Here is a 19,946-nt window from a genome sequence, read left to right as displayed (position 1 = left end):
CACATGAAAATGGCTTCTCCTCTGTGTGACTTCTTTGATGATGTTGAAGATTTGATTTGTGAGAGAAACATTTCCCACATTCTGCACATGAAAATGGCTTCTCCTCTGTGTGACTTATTTGATGTTGAAGAAGACTTGATTTGTGAGAGAAACATTTTCCACATTCTGAGCATGAAAATGGCTTCTCTCCTGTGTGAGTTCTTTGATGTACAACAAGGTCTGATTTCCGAGTAAAACATTTCCCACACTCTGCACATGAAAATGGCTTCTCCTCTGTGTGACTTCTTTGATGATGTTGAAGAAGATTTGATTTGTGAGAGAAACATTTCCCACATTCTGCACATGAAAATGGCTTCTCCTCTGTGTGACTTCTTTGATGATGTTGAAGAAGATTTGATTTGTGAGAGAAACATTTCCCACATTCTGAACATAAAAATGGCTTCTCCCCAGTGTGAGTTCTCTGATGTTTAACAAGATATGATTTCCTAATAAAGCATTTTCCACATTCTGAACATGAAAATGGCTTCTCCCCTGTGTGAGTTTTTTGATGTTGAACAAGATTTGTTTTCTTAGTATAGCATTTTCCACATTCTGAGCATGAAAATGGCTTCTCTCCTGTGTGAGTTCTTTGATGTACAACAAGATCTGATTTAAAAGTATAACATTTTCCACATTCTGAACATGAAAATGGCCTCTCCCCTGTGTGAGTTCTTTGATGTCCAATAAGACTTGGCTGCTGAGTAAAACATTTCCCACATTCTGAACATGAAAATGGCTTCTCTCCTGTGTGAGTTCTTTGATGCTGAATAAGATTCGATTTCTGTGTAAAATATTTCCCACATTCTGAGCATGAATATGTTTTTTTTTCCTGTGTGATCTTGTTGATGTCCAACACCCCTTCTGTGACCTTTCTGTGATGAGTGAGAAGACAGGACCTGTATATAAGGATGAGATGACAGATCTTGGCTGTGAAGGGCTGAGGGTGTATCTGGGATAATGGAATGTTCTTCATATGTATCTTGTGTGATATCATCATCTGCTTTATAATCTGAAGATATAAGATTCTCCTCTGATCTCCTGGTACAAGAATCTGCAGAGAATAACACAGATTTTATTATCAGTATTAACCCCTTAACAACTCAGGAAATTTAAGCTTTCCTCTAAGAGCCAAAACTCTTATTTTGCCATAACATATTTTGCGGCTCCGATCCTTCATTCACTGTGCGGTACAATTATTTCTCAGGTGACTATGATCACAAGGATACTCTGTTTGCATAGTTTTTGTTACGCTTTACTACTTTGTAACCCCTTAAAGGGGCACTCCACTGCTCCAGCGTTCAAAACATTTAGTTACCAACGCTGGGCTCAGGCTGTGGGGGTCGTGATGTCACGGTCACGCCCCTCGTAATGTCAAGCCACGCCCTAACAATGTAAGTCTATTGGAGGGGCGGGCTGCGAGGGAGGGGGATTGGGGGCAGGGATGTGTGACGTCACGAATGCTGGGAGTCAAAGAATGATGGGAGTTGCAGTTACCAACTATAACACCCAGCATGCCCTCATACAGCCTATACCTCTGCAGCAGACCCAAAACTGCGACTACCAGCATGTTGCACCATTACTTTTACTATACTAGTATATGGTGAAACATGCTGGGAGTAGTTCTGGGTTGTATCAGCTGCAGAGCCATAGGCCGTATCAGAGCATGCTGGGTGATGTAGTTAAAAACTTCAGCTCCCAGCATTCCTTGACACAGCTTCTGGCTTTGCAGCCGACCCGAAACTACAACTCCCAGCATGTTGTACCATGTTCTATACTACTATATAGTGCAACATGCTGGGAGTTGTAGTTTTGCAACAGGCAGAGAGCCTTAGGTTTCGGATCACTGATTTACAGCATAAAAAATAGTAAATAAAATATATAAAAAAATAGAAACAAATGTGAAATAGCCCCTCCCCTAATAAAAGCTTGATTACACCCCCCCCCCCCCCTTCCTTTTCCCATTTTTGGAATAAAATAATGTAATTATTGAAATTATTCACCTCTTTTATTCCTTTATCACAACAAAATCCTGATCAGCTGAGAGGACGGTGGGAGGGCCCTTACCTGCCTCCTCGCCGTCTGATCAGTGTTCTATTACTCCAAGCTTGAAGCAGCAGAGCACTGATAACAATGATCAATGTTATGGCATAGCACTGATCAGTATATACAATCAGAAGATTACACGTAATAGTCCCCTATGGGGGCAGAAAAAAGAAAGTTAATAAATGTGAATAAGCCCCTCCCCTAATAAATGTTTGAATCCCCCCATTTACATTTTTTTAATAAAACAATGTAATTAAAAAAAAAATCCCATGTGGTACCGATGCGTGCATAAATGTCTGAACGATTAAAAAATAAGGTTATACTCCTAAATACATCCTGCAGGCCCTAGCTACTACAAGGTAAGTACATTGACTAATATTATATTATAAGATAGTACACCAAAAAAGAATACTACCAGCCCAAATTAAGAATCACCAATTATAGGCAAATCAAGCAAATCGTTATAGAAAAAAATACATACATAAAAACATATATTTACAAGAAGATGGCACAAGAGGATAACACCATGGAAGGCATGTAGGTGGGAAGGAGGTAAGTAGTACTCAGAATCAGTAACAGAACAGATCACTCATGCTGGAGTATACAGTATGAGCACAAAGTGAACAATATAGTAAGCCAGTACCAAGTAGTATGATGAACCTTACCCAAATATATGCCGAACCCCTACATATGTTTCGCTTCCATGGCGTTATCTTCTTGTGCCATCTTCTTTTAAACATATGTTTTAATGAATGTATTTATTTCCATAAAGATTTGCTTGATTTGCCAATAATTGGTGATTCTTATTTTGGGCTAGTATTATTCTTTTTTGGTGTACTAACAAACCGCACGGTCGATGGCGTACACGTAAAAAATACCAAAAGTCCAAAATTGTGCATTTTTGGTCACTTCATATACCATAAAAATATATATGAATTGCGATAAAAAAGTCCCATCAAAACAAAAATGGTACCGATAAAAACTACAGACCAAAAATGACCCTCATACCGCCGCGTATACGGAAATAAGAGTTATGGAGCTCCAGGACGTACATTTACACCCTGAGTATGACCGCAAGCATCAGAGCGGTGCTCGCGTCATACACGCCTGGTCCCGGCTACTGACAGCAGCCAGGAACCCGCCAGTAATGGCAGACATCCGTGATCGCATGATCTGTATTGATCAAGGCATCTGCAGCGGTGCGCATGTTAAACTGTATGATTGGAACGCCTGCAGCGCTGCCGCGGGGATCCGATCATCCATAATGGCGGACAGAGGTCCCTTCACCTTCCTCCATCTCCCGGCGTCTCCTGCTCTGGTCTGAGATCGAGCAGACCAGAGCAGTAGATAGCCGATAATACTGATCAGTGCTATGTCCTATACATAGCACTGAACAGTATTAGCAATCAAAAGATTGCAATAAATAGTCCCCTAGTCGGTGCAGAGACGCGCGACTAAACTAATATGGGGCATGGAACATCTTAGCTATGAGGAGCGATTAAAGGAGTTACAATTGTTTAGTCTTGAGAAGAGACGTTTAAGGGGGGATATGATAAACGTATATAAGTATATAAATGGCCCATACAAAAAATATGGAGAAAAACTGTTCCAGGTTAAACCCCCCCCCAAAGAACGAGGGGGCACTCCCTCCGTCTGGAGAAGAAAAGGTTTAGTCTAAAGGGGCGACACGCCTTCTTTACCGTGAGGACTGTGAATTTATGGAACGGTCTACCTCAGGAACTGGTCACAGCAGGAACAGTTAACAGCCTTAAAACAGGATTAGATACATTCCTGGAACAAAATAACATTAATGCTTATGAAGAAATATAAAACTACATCCCTTTCCCTTATCCCCTTACACCCTTCACTTCAATTCCCTGGTTGGACTTGATGGACGTCTGTCTTTTTTCAACCGTACTAACTATGTAAATGTCCGAACTATAAAAATATAATGTTAATTATCCCATACGGTGAACGGCGTAAACGTAAAAAATAAAAAAAAGTAAAAAAATGCAGCTTTTTTTGTCACATTTTATTAAAAATAAATAAATAAAAAGTGATCTAAAAGTTTTATATATGCAAATGTGGTATCGATAAAAAGTACAGATGACAGCGCAAAAAAATTAACCCTCATACCGCCCCATATAGGGAAAAATGAAAAAGTTATAGGTGGTCAAAATAGGGCGATTTTTTATTACTGATTCTGTACAAAAAGTTTAAGATTTCTTTTAAGCGGTACAAAAATATAATGTATCATGGGTATCATTTTAACCCCTTAAGGACCCCTTAACCCCTTAAGGACCGGGGGTTTTTCCGTTTTTGCATTTTCGTTTTTTGCTCCTTGCCTTTAAAAAATCATAACTCTTTCAATTTTGCACCTAAAAATCCATATGATGGCTTATTTTTTGCACCACCAATTCTACTTTGTAATGACGTCAGTCTTTGTGCCCAAAAATCTACGGTGAAACGGGAAAAAAAATCATTGTGAGACAAAATTGAAAAAAAAAACGCCATTTTGTAACTTTTGGGGGCTTCCGTTTCTACGTAGTACATTTTTCGGTAAAAATGACACCTTACCTTTATTCTGTAGGTCCATATGATTAAAATGATGCCCTACTTATACAGGTTTGAATTTGTCGCACTTCTGGAAAAAATCATAACTTCATGCAGAAAAATTTATACGTTTAAAATTGTCATCTTCTGACCCCTATAACTTTTTTATTTTTCCGTGTATGGGGCGGTATGAGGGCTCATTTTTTGCGCCGTGATCTGAAGTTTTTAACGGTACCATTTTTGCATTGATAGGACTTATTGATCGCTTTTTATTCATTTTTTCATGATATAGAAAGTGACCAAAAATGCACTATTTTGGACTTTGGAATTTTTTTGCGCGCACGCCATTGACCGTGCGGTTTAATTAACGATATATTTTTATAATTCGGACATTTCCGCACGCGGCGATACCATTTATGTTTATTTTTATTTTTATTTACACTGTGTTTTTTCTTTTATGGGAAAAGGGGGGTGATTCAAACTTTTAATAGGGAAGGGGTTAAATGATGTTTATTCACTTTTTTTTTGCAGTGTTATAGGTCCCATAGGGACCTATAACACTGCACACACTGATCTCTTATACTGATCATTGTTATCCCATAGGGACCTATAACACTGCACACACTGATCTCTTATACTGATCATTGTTATCCCATAGGGACCTATAACACTGCACACACTGATCTCTTATACTGATCATTGTTATCCCATAGGGACCTATAACACTGCACACACTGATCTCTTATACTGATCATTGTTATCCCATAGGGTCCTATAACACTGCACACACTGATCTCTTATACTGATCATTATTATCCCATAGGGACCTATAACACTGCACACACTGATCTTTTACATTGATCACTGGTTTCTCATAAGAAACCAGTGATCGATGATTCTGCCGCATGACTGCTCATGCCTGGATCTCAGGCACTGAGCAGTCATTCGGCGATCGGACAGCGAGGAGGCAGGTAGGGGCCCTCCCGCTGTCCTGTCAGCTGTTCGGGATGCCGCGATTTCACCGCGGCTATCCCGAACAGCCCACTGAGCTAGCCGGCATGGTTTCGGTTTCACTTTAGACGCGGCGTTCAACTTTGAACGCCGCGTCTAAAGGGTTAATAGCGCGCGGCACAGCGATCAATGCCGCGCGCTATTAGCCACGGGTCCCGGCCGTTGTTAGAGGCCGGGCCCGAACCGCTATGACGCGGGGCCACGCCGTGGCCCCGCGTTATAGATCGGGAGTGGACACATGACGTTCCAGTACGTCATGTGTCCTTAAGGGGTTAAGGACCCCTTATTTTTTGCGCCACCAATTCTACTTTGTAGTGACATTAGTCATTTTACCCAAAAATCAACGGTGAAACGGAAAAAAAAATCATTGTGCAACAAAATTGAAGAAAAAACACCATTTTGGGGGCTTCCGTTTCTACACCGTGCATATTTCGGTAAAAATTACACCTTCTCTTAATTCTGTAGGTCCATACGGTTAAAATGATCCCCTACTTATATAGGTGATTTTGTCGCACTTCTGGAAAAAATCATAACTACATGCAAGAAAATTTATACGTTTAAAAATGTCATCTTCTGACTCCTATAACTTTTTTATTTTTCCACGTACGGGGCGGTATGAGGACTCATTTTTTGCGCCGTGATCTGAAGTTTTTATTGGTACCATTTTTGGTTTGATCGCACTTTTTGATCACTTTTTATTCATTTCTTAATGGTATAAAAAGTGACCAAAATACGCTTTTTTGGAATTTGGAATTTTTTTACGTGTACGCCATTGACCGTGCGGTTTAATTAACAATATATTTTTATAGTTCGGACATTTACACACACGGCGATACCACATATGTTTATTTTTATTTACACTGTTTTATTTTTTTTATGGGAAAAGGGGGGTGATTCAAACTTTCATTAGGGAAGGGGTTAAATGACCTTTATTAACACTTTTTTTTTACTTTTTTTTTTGCAGTGTTATAGGTCCCATAGGGACCTATAACACTGCACACACTGATCTCTTATACTGATCATTATTATCCCATAGGGACCTATAACACTGCACACACTGATCTCTCATCCTGATCACAGGCGTGTATTAACACGCCTGTGATCAGTGTTATGGACGCTTGACTGCTCCTGCCTGGATCTCAGGCACGGAGCAGTCATTCGTCGATCGGACACCGAGGAGGCAGGTAAGAGCCCTCCCGGTGTCCTGTAAGCTGTTCGGGATGCTGCGATTTCATAGCTGCGGTCCCAAACAGCCCGACTGAGCATCTGGGATACTTTCACTTTCGCTTCAGATGCGGTGGTCAGCTTTGATCGCCGCGTCTGAAGGGTTAATACAGGGTATCACCGCGATCGGTGATGTCCTGTATTAGCCGTGGGTCCCGGCCGTTGATGGCCACCGGGACCGCCGCAATATGACACAGGGTCACCATGTGACCCCCCAGCATATCGGGGGAGATGGCCCAGGACGCAAATATACGTCCTGCGTCGTTAAGGAGTTAATCGTATTGACCCACAGAATAAAGAACATGTAATTTTTACCGTAAAGTGTACAGTGTGAAAACAAAACCTTCCAAAATGTGCAAAATTGTGGTTTTCATTTAAATTTCCTCCCTAAGAAATAGTTTTTTGGGTTCGCCGTATATTTTATGGTAAAACGAGAGATGTCATTACAAAGTACAATTGGTGACGCAAAAAACAAGCCCTTATATGGGTCTGTAGATGGAAATATATAAGAGTTACGGATTTTAGAAGGCGAGGAGGAAAAAACGAAAACGCTAAAATAAAATTGCCCTGGTCCTTAAGGTTAAAATGGGCTTGGTCCTTAAGGGGTTAAACATATTAATGTTGGTCCATGAATTTTTTTAAGTAGTAAAATTTAAATAAAGCCTATTTAACTTGGGTATCCTTATAACCGTATGGACCTACAGAATAAAGATAAGGTGTTATTTTTACTGAAAAGTGCACTGCGTAGGAACGGAAGCCCCAAAAGTTACAAATTGTCGATTTTTTATTTACACACAAACAATTTTTTTGTTTTGCCGCAGATTATGTTATAAAATAATTGATAGTGACGCAAAAAACAACAAGCCTCATATGGGTCTGTAGGTGCAAAAGTGAACGCATTATGATTTTTAGAAGGGGAGAAGGAAAAAAATGAAAGTGCAAAAAACATGAACTTCCTGTGTATTATACAGCAGCTGATAAGTACTGGAAGGATTAGGATTTTATAATAGAACTAATTTACAAATCTGTATAATTTTATGGCACCAGATGATTTTTTTTAAATATTTTTCCACCGGAGTACCCCTTTAAGGTGAAAATGGGCTTAACCCCTCTAGGACTCAGCGTTTTTCCACTTTCGTTTTTCTCTCCTCACCTTTTAAAAATTTTGCACCTACAGACCCATATTAGGCTTGTTTTTTGTGCCACCAAGTGTACTTTGTAATTTCATCAATCATTTTACCCAAAAATCTATGGTGAAACCAAGAAAAAAAACGCCATTTTGTAACTTTTGGGGCTTCCGTTTCTATACAGTAAATTTTTCGGTAAATATGACACCTTCTCTTTATTCTGTAGGTCCATACGATTAACATGATACCCTACTTTTTTTTTTTTTAATCATTATTTATAATTTGCAGCTTACAAAATAAGGGAGTAACTCCTCCTGTCAGATATTCAATAGAGATGAGCGAACTTACAGTAAATTCGATTCGTCACGAACTTCTCGGCTCGGCAGTTGATGACTTATCCTGCGTAAATTAGTTCAGCTTTCCGCTGCTCCGGTGGGCTGGCAAAGGTGGATACATTCCTAGGAAAGAGTCTCCTAGGACTGTATCCACCTTTTCCAGCCCACCGGAGCAGCGGAAAGCTGAACTAATTTATGCAGGAAAGGTCATCAACTGCCGAGCCGAGAAGTTCGTGATGAATCGAATTTACTGTAAGTTCGCTCATCTCTAATATTCAACATTATACATTAAAGGGGTTATCCAGGAAAAAACTTTTTTTATATATCAACTGGCTCCAGAAAGTTAAACTGATTTGAAAATTACTTCTATTAAAAAATCTTAATCCTTTCAGTACTTATGAGCTTCTGAAGTTAAGGTTGTTCTTTTCTGTCTAAGTAATCTCTGATGACACGTGTCTCGGGAACCGCCCAGTTTAGAAGAGGCTTGCTATGGGGATTTGCTTCTAAACTGGGCGGTTCCCGAGACACGTGTTTTATATATATATATATATATATATATATATATATATATATATGATATATATAAAAAAGGTTTTTCCTGGATAACCTCTTTAACTATGTCGGGCAGCTCCATAATAAATGTATCTCATCTGCTTTTTCTGAATCCCATCTATTGCAGTTGCTCGTCCTTCTTATACCCATCTTTTCCATAAAACATGGAGTATAATAGAGTCTATATACAATATTAAATTGTGTTAATCTATGATATAAGTTTGGGGATACCTTATTAATATTATTTCGTACATTATCCCAATTTATTATTTTACTGGAACCAATCTCCTCTCGCCATTGCTGGGAACTCCTATGGACCAGTTTATTTTTAGGCAAGTTTATCAGGACTTTATACCCATATGATTTACCCTTTTCCCTAATTTTCCCATCCATAATGTTCCTTATAATCTCAGGATAATTGAGTGAATATAACCTCCTTTGTCAATAAATTCAAGAAACGCTTTTTTCAAACCGGCGTATTCCAGCCATCCGCCCTCTTTTATATTAAATTCTTCTTTCAATTCCGTTCATTTCTTGAAATGACTTCTCTCCCAAATATCTTTTATTCTAACGCCCCTTATACTTCTCAATAAACTTAACTTTCCCACCTCTTCCAATTCGGGTATATTTAAATTGTCCAGTAGTAGTGCCTCGTCCATTATCCCTTTTATTTCCATCTCATTCCTAATTATGTTTGGACCAGACTCTTACCCATCAACAACCTCTTCCATTCACCTTCTTCTATCTTCCCTGACTCTAACAGCTGAAAGATATCTGGAAACTCGCACCGGACAATACAAAACTACAGAAAGCAGATTCTCTCCAATTGGCCAAAAAATAAACTTTACAAGTTTATACAAGTATTTTTTGGCAGGACAAGTTTATGTTTTGACCAATTGGAGAGATTTCTGTGGTTTTGTATTGTCCGGTGCGAGTTTCCAGATATCTTTCAGCTGTTAGAGTCAGGGAAGATAGAAGAAGGTGAATGGAAGAGGTTGTTGATGGGTAAGAGTCTGGTCCAAACATGGAGAGTAATTAGGAATGAGATGGAAATAAAAGGGATAATGGACGAGGCACTACTACTGGACAATTTAAATATACCCGAATTGGAAGCGGTGGGAAAGATAAGTTTATTGAGAAGTACAAGGGGCTTTAGAATGATTCCTACTTATATAGATTTGATTTTGTCTTCTGGTAAAAATTATATTTACATGCACAAAAATTAATATGTTTAAAATTGTCATCTTCTGACCCCTATTAAACTTTTTTATTTTTCTGCGTACAGGGCAGTATGAGGGCTCATTTCCTGCGCCGTGATCTGAAGTTTTTATCGGTACTGTTTTTGTTTTGATCTGACTTTTTGATCACTTTTAATACATTTTTAATGGTATAAAAAGTGCCTATAAATACACTATTTTGGAATTTTTTTACGTGTACGCCATTGACGATATATTTTTATAGTTCGGACATTTACGCACGCGTCGATACCAGTCAGGCTGTCGGCGATCAGACTGACTGAGCTGCCGGGTAGCATATTTTAAAATTTTTGATGCAGCAATCGTCTTTAATCACCGCGTCGAAAGGGTTATAACCGGGCATCACCGTGATTAGTGATGTCCGGTATTAGCCACCGATCCTGGTCGTTGCTAGGTGCCGGGCCCGACCTGCGTGACCCCGCGTTATAGCATGGGAGTGGGCGCACCCTGCGTCCTTAAGGGGTTAAGGTGATAGTTGTCTGTGAACAGGTGTTTTATTCAGTATCAGTACGGTAGTATTATCCCGTCATTATATGGTAGTAATGGTAGTGGTCATGGTGCAGTGTAATCATTCATCCCTTGTATAGTGGTGATATTGGTCTGTGTACAGGGGTTTTATTCAGTATCAGTACGGTAGTATTATCCCGTCATTATATGGTAGTTATGGTAGTGGTCATGGTGCAGTGTAATCATTCATCCCTTGTATAGTGGATGGTGCAGTGTAATCATTCATCCCTTGTATAGTGGTGATATTGGTCTGTGTACAGGGGTTTTATTCAGTATCAGTACAATAGTATTATTCAGTCTGGATTAGTTTGACTCTTTCAGATGATTTTGAACCAGGAGGCATGGGAGGTGAGGGAGGCATGGGGGATGAGTTAGGCATGGGAGATGAGGGAGGTGAGGGAGGCATGGGAGGTGAGGGAGACATGGGAGGTGAATGAGACATGGGAGGTGAATGAGACATGGGAGGTGAGGGAGGGCATGGGAGGTGAGAGGGGGCATGGGAGGTGAGGGAAGCATGGGAGGTGAGGGAGGCATGGGGGATGAGGGAGGCATGGGAGGTGAGGGAGGCATGGGAGGTGAGGGAGGCATGGGGGGTGAGGGAGGCATGGGGGGTGAGGGAGGCATGGGGGATGAGGGAGGCATGGGAGGTGAGGGGGGCATGGAGGGTGAGGGGGGGCATGGAGGGTGAGGGGGAGCATGGGAGGTGAGAGAGGGCATGGGAGGTGAATGAGACATGGGAGGTGAGGGGGGCATGGGAGGCATGGGAGGTGAGGGAGGGCATGGGAGGTGAGAGGGGGCATGGGAGGTGAGGGAGGGCATGGGAGGTGAGGGAGGCATGGCAGGTGAGGGAGGCATGGCAGGTGAGGGAGGGCATAGGAGGTGAGGGAGACAAGGGAGGCATGGGGGTGAGGGAGGCATGGGAGGTGGGGGGAGAAACGGGAGGTGGGGGGAGACATGGGAGGCATGGGAGGTGGGGGGAGAAACGGGAGGTGAGGGGAAACACGGGAGGTGAGGTAGACATGGGAGGTGAGGAAGACTCGGGAGGTGAGGGAGGCACGGGGGGGTGAGGGAGGCATGGAAGGGCATCAAAGGCAAGGCGACAATCTGACAGAAGGCCTCCTCAAGCGGTTCCCAAATGGTGATCTCTCTCTCTCTCTCTCTGAACCTAGGGTCAATTAAGATGATGAAAGACAAAAGTTCCTCGAGATCTCTGACCACAATCTCATCTTGTATAATATCGGAGAATCAACGAGAGAACGTGTCCACCAGCGCTTCCTTATCCCAGCACACTTCTGCTGCTAGAATACAGAACTCTATTGAATTCTTGGCCACAGTTCTCGTCCCCTGTTACATGGACATGAGTTGCTCTGCCGCAGAGGGAGAACGGACAGGAAAATTAAAGGGGTACTCCACTGCCCCAGCATTCGGACATTTAGGTCAAAACACTGGGTGTGGGCTGCGGGGGTCATGATGTCACACCATACCCCCTCAGTGCAAGTCTATGGGAGCGGGTGTGATGGCCTCGTACACATAAGGATATTTCTTGTCCATATTCCAGTTGTAGTATCACATTAGTTTGCATTTTGGGTGAATAGAAGAATATACAGCAAGAGACAGGACCGAGAGATTAAAGAATTCTACACAATTATTACAGCAGAAGAATCTGTGACTCTGCTCTATATTAAGTTGTTACTACTCACCTGGGTGGTTACCTGTAGGAATGTCCTCCTTATACTGCTCATCACCGCTCACATTTGTCTCTTCTTCTTCTTCCTTTATGACTGTAGCATTAATATTGTTCAGATCTTTTCCTGTCGGAATGTCCTCGTTATACTGCTCATGGCCGCTCACATCTGTCTCTTCTTCTTCCTTTATGTCTGTAGTATTAATATAGATCAGCTCTTTCCCTGTAGGAATATCCTCCTTATACTGCTCATCACCGCTCACATCTGTCTCTTCTTCCTTTATGTCTGTAGCATTAATATAGATCAGATCTTTTCCTGTAGGAATGTTCTCCTTATACTGCTCATCACCACTCACATCTGTCTCTGGAGCATTAATATTGTTCAGATCTTCTCCCTGAGTCATAAAATGTGGAAGAAATATAGTAAAAGTCATCAGACAGTAGGAGAAGTCACGTGTGATGTTATAGATGAGCAGGAGATGAGGAGTCATGGAGGGTGAGGGGACTGACCACAAGAGCTTCACAGCCCTTCTACAGATGATAGGGAATATCTCCATCTACCTGATCATCCTGCGGAAGAAGAGGACGGGGACACCTCTCTGGTGCTGTTCTCTTACTGGATCTGACTGTAGGGAACACATACAGAGACTGAATTCATTCTTTACATACAAATAATGAGAGGACATGTGTATATAGTCATGTCTATTACCTGGTGATGTGAGGGGCTGCTGATCCTCCATCATGACCTGATCCTTGTACTGATCCTTGTGTCCTTCTACATACTCCCAATTCTCCAGGGAGGAATGGACTGCCACGTCCTGACACCTTATAGGAACCTGACACATAATGATACAGTCATCACCCCGACCCCTCCAGTGGTGTTACTGTATAATGTCCCAGCATTCCCAGCAGTGTCACCTCTCCAGTCATCACCAGACCCCTCCATTACTGTATAATGTCCCAGCAGTGTCACCTCTCCAGTCATCACCAGACCCCTCCATTACTGTATAATGTCCCAGCATTCCCAGCAGTGTCACCTCTCCAGTCATGACCAGACCCCTCCATTACAGTATAATGTCCCAGCAGTGTCACCTCTCCAGTCATCACCAGACCCCTCCATTACTGTATAATGTCCCAGCAGTGTCACCTCTCCAGTCATCACCAGACCCCTCCATTACTGTATAATGTCCAGCAGTGTCACCTCTCCAGTCATCACCAGACCCCTCCATTACTGTATAATGTCCCAGCATTCCCAGCAGTGTCACCTCTCCAGTCATCACCAGACCCCTCCATTACTGTATAATGTCCCAGCAGTCACCTCTCCAGTCATCACCAGACCCCTCCATTACTGTATAATGTCCCAGCAGTGTCACCTCTCCATTCATCACCAGACCCCTCCATTACTGTATAATGTCCCAGCAGTGTCACCTCTCCAGTCATCACCAGACCCTCCATTACTGTATAATGTCCCAGCATTCCCAGCAGCGTCACCTCTCCAGTCATCACCAGACCACTCCATTACTGTATAATGTCCCAGCAGTTTCACCTCTCCAGTCATCACCAGACCCCTCCATTACTGTATAATGTCCCAGCAGTGTCACCTCTCCAGTCATCACCAGACCCCTCCATTACTGTATAATGTCCCAGCAGTTTCACCTCTCCAGTCATTACCAGACCCCTCCATTACTGTATAATGTCCCAGCATTCCCAGCAGTGTCACCTCTCCAGTCATCACCAGACCCTCCATTACTGTATAATGTCCCAGCAGTGTCACCTCTCCAGTCATCACCAGACCCCTCCATTACTGTATAATGTCCCAGCATTCCCAGCAGTGTCACCTCTCCAGTCATCACCAGACCCCTCCATTACTGTATAATGTCCCAGCAGTGTCACCTCTCCAGTCATCACCAGACCCCTCCATTACTGTATAATGTCCCAGCAGTGTCACCTCTCCAGTCATCACCAGACCCCTCCATTACTGTATAATGTCCCAGCAGTGTCACCTCTCCAGTCATCACCAGACCCCTCCATTACTGTATAATGTCCCAGCATTCCCAGCAGTGTCACCTCTCCAGTCATCACCAGACCCCTCCATTACTGTATAATGTCCCAGCAGTGTCACCTCTCCAGTCATCACCGGACTCCTCCATTACTGTATAATGTCCCAGCAGTGTCACCTCTCCAGTCATCACCGGACTCCTCCATTACTGTATAATGTCCCAGCAGTGTCACCTCTCCAGTCATCACCAGACCCCTCCATTACTGTATAATGTCCCAGCAGTGTCACCTCTCCAGTCATCACCAGACCCCTCCATTACTGTATAATGTCCCAGCAGTGTCACCTCTCCAGTCATCACCAGACCCCTCCATTACTGTATAATGTCCCAGCAGTGTCACCTCTCCAGTCATCACCAGACCCCTCCATTACTGTATAATGTCCCAGCAGTGTCACCTCTCCAGTCATCACCAGACCCCTTCATTACTGTATAATGTCCCAGCATTCCCAGCAGTGTCACCTCTCCAGTCATCACCAGACCCCTCCATTACTGTATAATGTCCCAGCAGTGTCACCTCTCCAGTCATCACCAGACCCCTCCATTACTGTATAATGTCCCAGCAGTGTCACCTCTCCAGTCATCACCAGACCCCTTCATTACTGTATAATGTCCCAGCAGTGTCACCTCTCCAGTCATCACCAGACCCCTCCATTACTGTATAATGTCCCAGCAGTGTCACCTCTCCAGTCATCACCAGACCCCTCCATTACTGTATAATGTCCCAGCAGGGTCACCTCTCCAGTCATCACCAGACCCCTCCATTACTGTATAATGTCCCAGCAGGGTCACCTCTCCGGTCAGCAGCTCCATCATGTTTTTGATGAGTTCTAGAATCTTCTGTTCATCCATTTCCTCATATATCAGGGAGTGAGGTGGGGGCCCCGGTATTGGGCTCAGGGTTCTTCCCCATCCTTCACACACAGGGGCCCGACAGTGCCCACTAGAGGACTTCTTCACTACAGTGTAATCCTGTGTATGGAGAGATACATTAATATCACTACATACATTCCCAGAATCCCTCACCTCTCCAGTCATATCCATCTGTTATTCCATAGATAAGAATGAGGTCATGTGACATCACTCCCAGAATCCCTCACCTCTCCAGTCATATCCATCTGTTATTACATAGATAAGAATGAGGTCATGTGACATCACTCCCAGAATCCCTCACCTTTTCAGTTATATCATCTGTTATTACATAGATAAGAATTAGGTCATGTGACATCACTCCCAGAATCCCTCACCTCTCCGGTCATATCCATCTGTTATTACATAGATAAGAATGAGGTCATGTGATATCACTCCCAGAATCCCTCACCTCTCCAGTCATATCATCTGTTATTACATAGATAAGAATGAGGTCATGTGATATCACTCCCAGAATCCCTCACCTCTCCAGTCATATCCATCTGTTATTACATAGATAAGAATGAGGTCATGTGACATCACTCCCAGAATCCCTCACCTCTCCGGTCATATCCATCTGTTATTACATAGATAAGAATGAGGTCATGTGACATCACTCCCAGAATCCCTCACCTCTCCAGTCATATCCATCTGTTATTACATAGATAAGAATGAGGTCATGTGACATCACTCCCAGAATCCCTCACCTCTCCAGTAAGCCGGAAGAGTATCTGTAGGGTGAGGTTTATGATCCTGTCGGCCATCTTGTTCCTGTCTCTCTCCATGGTTGATGGGTCATCCAGGAGAATTCTCTTATATAGAAGATATCAGCAGAGGATCCTGGATTGGAGAAACCTGAAGGGAAGAAGAGGAGACGATGAGAAATGGCGGCTGCTAATAGAAACAACAACAGAGAAAGAAAGAGACAAATACACAGAAAGTTCTGGATCTTGTGATCTTCTTCATTAAGTCATAAAACCTTGTGGACCTGAAGGGGTTAATAGTAATGTCCCCTCCCCCAGCGCTCCTGATGTCACCACAACCGTATATACCTCCACCTGCAGACTGTACAGGAGCCGTGTACTTACAGGACCTGCGATGATGTCACCGTCATGTGATCAGTCACATGGAGGAGGAGGAGTCACATGATCAGGGGCTGCTGCTCTAGGCTCATCTGCTCAGTGTATGCAGGACTCTGCTGTGCTGGTTGTGATCGCTGCTGGATGAGCTGAAGTTATGTGTATGCAGCAGAGCTGTGTGTGTGTGATGTGCGTGGTGCAGAGCTGTGTATGTGTGTGTTATATATGTCTGCAGCAGAGCTGTGTGTAATGTGCATGTAGCTGAGCTGTATGTGTACACAGTAGAGCTGTATATGTGTAATGTGCATGTAGCTGAGCTGTATGTGTACACAGTAGAGCTGTATGTGTGTAATGTACATGTAGCTGAGCTGTATGTGTACACAGTAGAGCTGTATATGTGTAATGTACATGTAGCTGAGCTGTATGTGTACACAGTAGAGCTGTATATGTGTAATGTGCATGTAGCTGAGCTGTATGTGTACACAGTAGAGCTGTATATGTGTAATGTACATGTAGCTGAGCTGTATGTGTACACAGTAGTGCTGTATATGTGTAATGTGCATGTAGCTGAGCTGTATGTGTACACAGTAGAGCTGTATGTGTGTAATGTACATGTAGCTGAGCTGTATGTGTACACAGTAGAGCTGTATATGTGTAATGTACATGTAGCTGAGCTGTATGTGTACACAGTAGTGCTGTATATGTGTAATGTGCATGTAGCTGAGCTGTATGTGTACACAGTAGAGCTGTATATGTGTAATGTACATGTAGCTGAGCTGTATGTGTACACAGTAGAGCTGTATATGTGTAATGTACATGTAGCTGAGCTGTATGTGTACACAGTAGAGCTGTATATGTGTAATGTACATGTAGCTGAGCTGTATGTGTACACAGTAGAGCTGTATGTGTGTAATGTACATGTAGCTGAGCTGTATGTGTACACAGTAGAGCTGTATATGTGTAATGTGCATGTAGCTGAGCTATATGTGTACACAGTAGAGCTGTATATGTGTAATGTACATGTAGCTGAGCTGTATGTGTACACAGTAGAGCTGTATATGTGTAATGTACATGTAGCTGAGCTGTATGTGTACACAGTAGAGCTGTATATGTGTAATGTACATGTAGCTGAGCTGTATGTGTACACAGTAGAGCTGTATATGTGTAATGTACATGTAGCTGAGCTGTATGTGTACACAGTAGAGCTGTATATGTGTAATGTACATGTAGCTGAGCTGTATGTGTACACAGTAGAGCTGTATATGTGTAATGTGCATGTAGCTGAGCTGTATGTGTACACAGTAGAGCTGTATATGTGTAATGTGCATGTAGCTGAGCTGTATGTGTACACAGTAGAGCTGTATATGTGTAATGTGCATGTAGCTGAGCTGTATGTGTACACAGTAGAGCTGTATATGTGTAATGTGCATGTAGCTGAGCTGTATGTGTACACAGTAGAGCTGTATATGTGTAATATGCATGTAGCTGTGCTGTATATGTGTACACAGTAGAGCTGTATATGTGTAATGTACATGTAGCTGAGCTGTATGTGTACACGGTAGAGCTGTATATGTGTAATGTACATGTAGCTGAGCTGTATGTGTACACAGTAGAGCTGTATATGTGTAATGTACATGTAGCTGAGCTGTATGTGTACACAGTAGAGCTGTATATGTGTAAGGTGCATGTAGCTGAGCTGTATGTGTACACAGTAGAGCTGTATATGTGTAATGTGCATGTAGCTGAGCTGTATGTGTACACAGTAGAGCTGTATATGTGTAATGTGCATGTAGCTGAGCTGTATGTGTACACAGTAGAGCTGTATATGTGTAATGTACATGTAGCTGAGCTGTATGTGTACACAGTAGAGCTGTATATGTGTAATGTACATGTAGCTGAGCTGTATGTGTACACAGTAGAGCTGTATATGTGTAATGTACATGTAGCTGAGCTGTATGTGTACACAGTAGAGCTGTATATGTGTAATGTACATGTAGCTGAACTGTATGTGTACACAGTAGAGCTGTATATGTGTAATGTACATGTAGCTGAGCTGTATGTGTACACAGTAGAGCTGTATATGTGTAATGTGCATGTAGCTGAGCTGTATGTGTACACAGTAGAGCTGTATATGTGTAATGTACATGTAGCTGAGCTGTATGTGTACACAGAAGAGCTGTATATGTGTAATGTACATGTAGCTGAGCTGTATGTATACACAGTAGAGCTGTATATGTGTAATGTGCATGTAGCTGAGCTGTATGTGTACACAGTAGAGCTGTATATGTGTAATGTACATGTAGCTGATCTGTATGTGTACACAGTAGAGCTGTATATGTGTAATGTACATGTAGCTGAGCTGTATGTGTACACAGTAGAGCTGTATATGTGTAATGTACATGTTGCTGAGCTGTATGTGTACACAGTAGAGCTGTATATGTGTAATGTACATGTAGCTGAGCTGTATGTGTACACAGTAGAGCTGTATATGTGTAATGTGCATGTAGCTGAGCTGTATGTGTACACAGTAGAGCTGTATATGTGTAATATGCATGTAGCTGTGCTGTATATGTGTACACAGTAGAGCTGTATATGTGTAATGTACATGTAGCTGAGCTGTATGTGTACACGGTAGAGCTGTATATGTGTAATGTACATGTAGCTGAGCTGTATGTGTACACAGTAGAGCTGTATATGTGTAATGTACATGTAGCTGAGCTGTATGTGTACACAGTAGAGCTGTATATGTGTAATGTACATGTTGCTGAGCTGTATGTGTACACAGTAGAGCTGTATATGTGTAATGTGCATGTAGCTGAGCTGTATGTGTACACAGTAGAGCTGTATATGTGTAATGTACATGTAGCTGAGCTGTATGTGTACACAGTAGTGCTGCATATGTGTAATGTGCATGTAGCTGAGCTGTATGTGTACACAGTAGAGCTGTATATGTGTAATGTACATGTAGCTGAGCTGTATGTGTACACAGTAGAGCTGTATATGTGTAATGTAGCTGAGCTGTATGTGTACACAGTAGAGCTGTATATGTGTAATGTACATGTAGCTGAGCTGTATGTGTACACAGTAGAGCTGTATATGTGTAATGTAGCTGAGCTGTATGTGTACACAGTAGAGCTGTATATGTGTAATGTACATGTAGCTGAGCTGTATGTGTACACAGTAGTGCTGCATATGTGTAATGTGCATGTAGCTGAGCTGTATGTGTACACAGTAGAGCTGTATATGTAATATACATGTAGCCCTAGGACATCCACAGGTTCCAGTCTCCTTAGGAGCTCCCTGGGTAATTCCTTACTTACCGGCCACTTTAGTTTCTTGGGGGGTGGCGGGAGGGAGTTTTAGTAGTTGTGATTTAGTCGTCTTTGGCGTTCTTTTAACGCCCATAGCAGTTGTATTTAGGGTCTAGGTCTGCACTGTGTCAGGGACTAACAATTTTCTCCGTCCCGATTAGTGTTAGACAGGGTGTTTTTGGGAATGTTTATATTAAGCTTGTTATGCTTTGCTGCTTGTGTTTTGTTGGTTGGTGTTTGTGCTCTGTTTGTCTTTTTGTGG

The 19,946-nt window shown here is 42.5% G+C and overlaps 1 protein-coding gene across 1 annotated transcript; it reads right to left on the bottom strand.

The window, feature by feature from the left end:
• Window positions 1–519: 519 nt before the first annotated feature.
• On the bottom strand, window positions 520–16,552 carry LOC130324278 (oocyte zinc finger protein XlCOF8.4-like). The gene is made up of 7 exons (XM_056553227.1): window positions 16,283–16,552; window positions 16,002–16,149; window positions 15,178–15,357; window positions 13,041–13,167; window positions 12,893–12,957; window positions 12,348–12,726; window positions 520–1,090 (listed from the first exon to the last, which is right to left on the bottom strand). The coding sequence occupies exons 2-7, from the start codon at window positions 16,077–16,079 to the stop codon at window positions 651–653; spliced, it is 1,269 nt and encodes a 422-aa protein (XP_056409202.1). The 5' UTR covers window positions 16,080–16,149; window positions 16,283–16,552; the 3' UTR covers window positions 520–650.
• Between the last annotated feature and the right edge of the window lie 3,394 nt (window positions 16,553–19,946).

Source organism: Hyla sarda, unplaced genomic scaffold, assembly GCF_029499605.1.
Source record: "Hyla sarda isolate aHylSar1 unplaced genomic scaffold, aHylSar1.hap1 scaffold_2619, whole genome shotgun sequence".
NCBI classification, from domain to species: domain Eukaryota; kingdom Metazoa; phylum Chordata; class Amphibia; order Anura; family Hylidae; genus Hyla; species Hyla sarda.
This window is presented reverse-complemented; position numbering and strand designations above follow the sequence as displayed.